The 709-nt window shown below is 48.4% G+C and overlaps 1 protein-coding gene across 1 annotated transcript; it reads left to right on the top strand.

Moving 5' to 3' along the window:
- Positions 1-11: 11 nt before the first annotated feature.
- On the top strand, positions 12-701 carry LOC107581074 (torsin-4A-like; the record flags this gene model as incomplete). The annotated part of the gene is made up of 1 exon (XM_016266646.1): positions 12-701. A coding segment is annotated over exon 1 (684 nt), but the record flags the coding sequence as incomplete, so codon positions are not given.
- Between the last annotated feature and the right edge of the window lie 8 nt (positions 702-709).

The following is a 709-nucleotide window of genomic DNA, read 5'->3' on the forward strand; positions in this document are numbered from 1 at the left end:
TTCATTGCTTTCCACAGATGGGAGAACAAAATCCCAGTGACAGGCTGAGAGGAGACCATCCGAAAGAGACGAAGGAAAATGGCACAGGAAGCTTCTCCCAGTTCTCCTCAAGCGTACGCGCCATGGTGCGCATTCGCCAGAAGTACCAAGCCATCAAAAAACGGCGTCTTGAGATAGCAGCGGCGTCATCCCAGAGCTTCATGTCTCCACGGTCCACCAGCCCAAAAGTTTTCACTTTTGAAAATCTTCAAGACACCATAAACTCTAACCCTGCCTCCCCGCGTAAGCGGAAGAAAAAGAGGAAGGCGCGGGTTTTGTATCCGAGCAGCAGTTTGAGAGCTGTACCCACAAAAGAGAGAAGCCGTGCAAAGAACTGCCTCTACTTGTTGTGCATCATCGTATTTCTACAAGTTTACAATGCCATTGAGAACTTGGATGACCATGTGCTTAAATATGATCTAGACGGACTGGACAAAACCCTTAAAAGGGAAGTGTTTGGCCAACAGGAAGTGGCAGAGAGTCTTCTGGGTCATTTACATGATTATTTGTCAACTTATGTACACAATAAACCTTTAGTGTTGTCGCTCCATGGACCCACTGGAGTTGGGAAGAGCCACGTTGGCCGATTACTGGCTCAGCATTTCCGCTCGGTTGTTGGCGAGGACTTGGTGATGCAGTACTTCGTTCTGCACCATTGCCCAACAGACGA

Source organism: Sinocyclocheilus grahami, unplaced genomic scaffold (assembly GCF_001515645.1).
Source record: "Sinocyclocheilus grahami isolate Dianchi unplaced genomic scaffold, SAMN03320097.WGS_v1.1 scaffold70741.1, whole genome shotgun sequence".
NCBI classification, from domain to species: domain Eukaryota; kingdom Metazoa; phylum Chordata; class Actinopteri; order Cypriniformes; family Cyprinidae; genus Sinocyclocheilus; species Sinocyclocheilus grahami.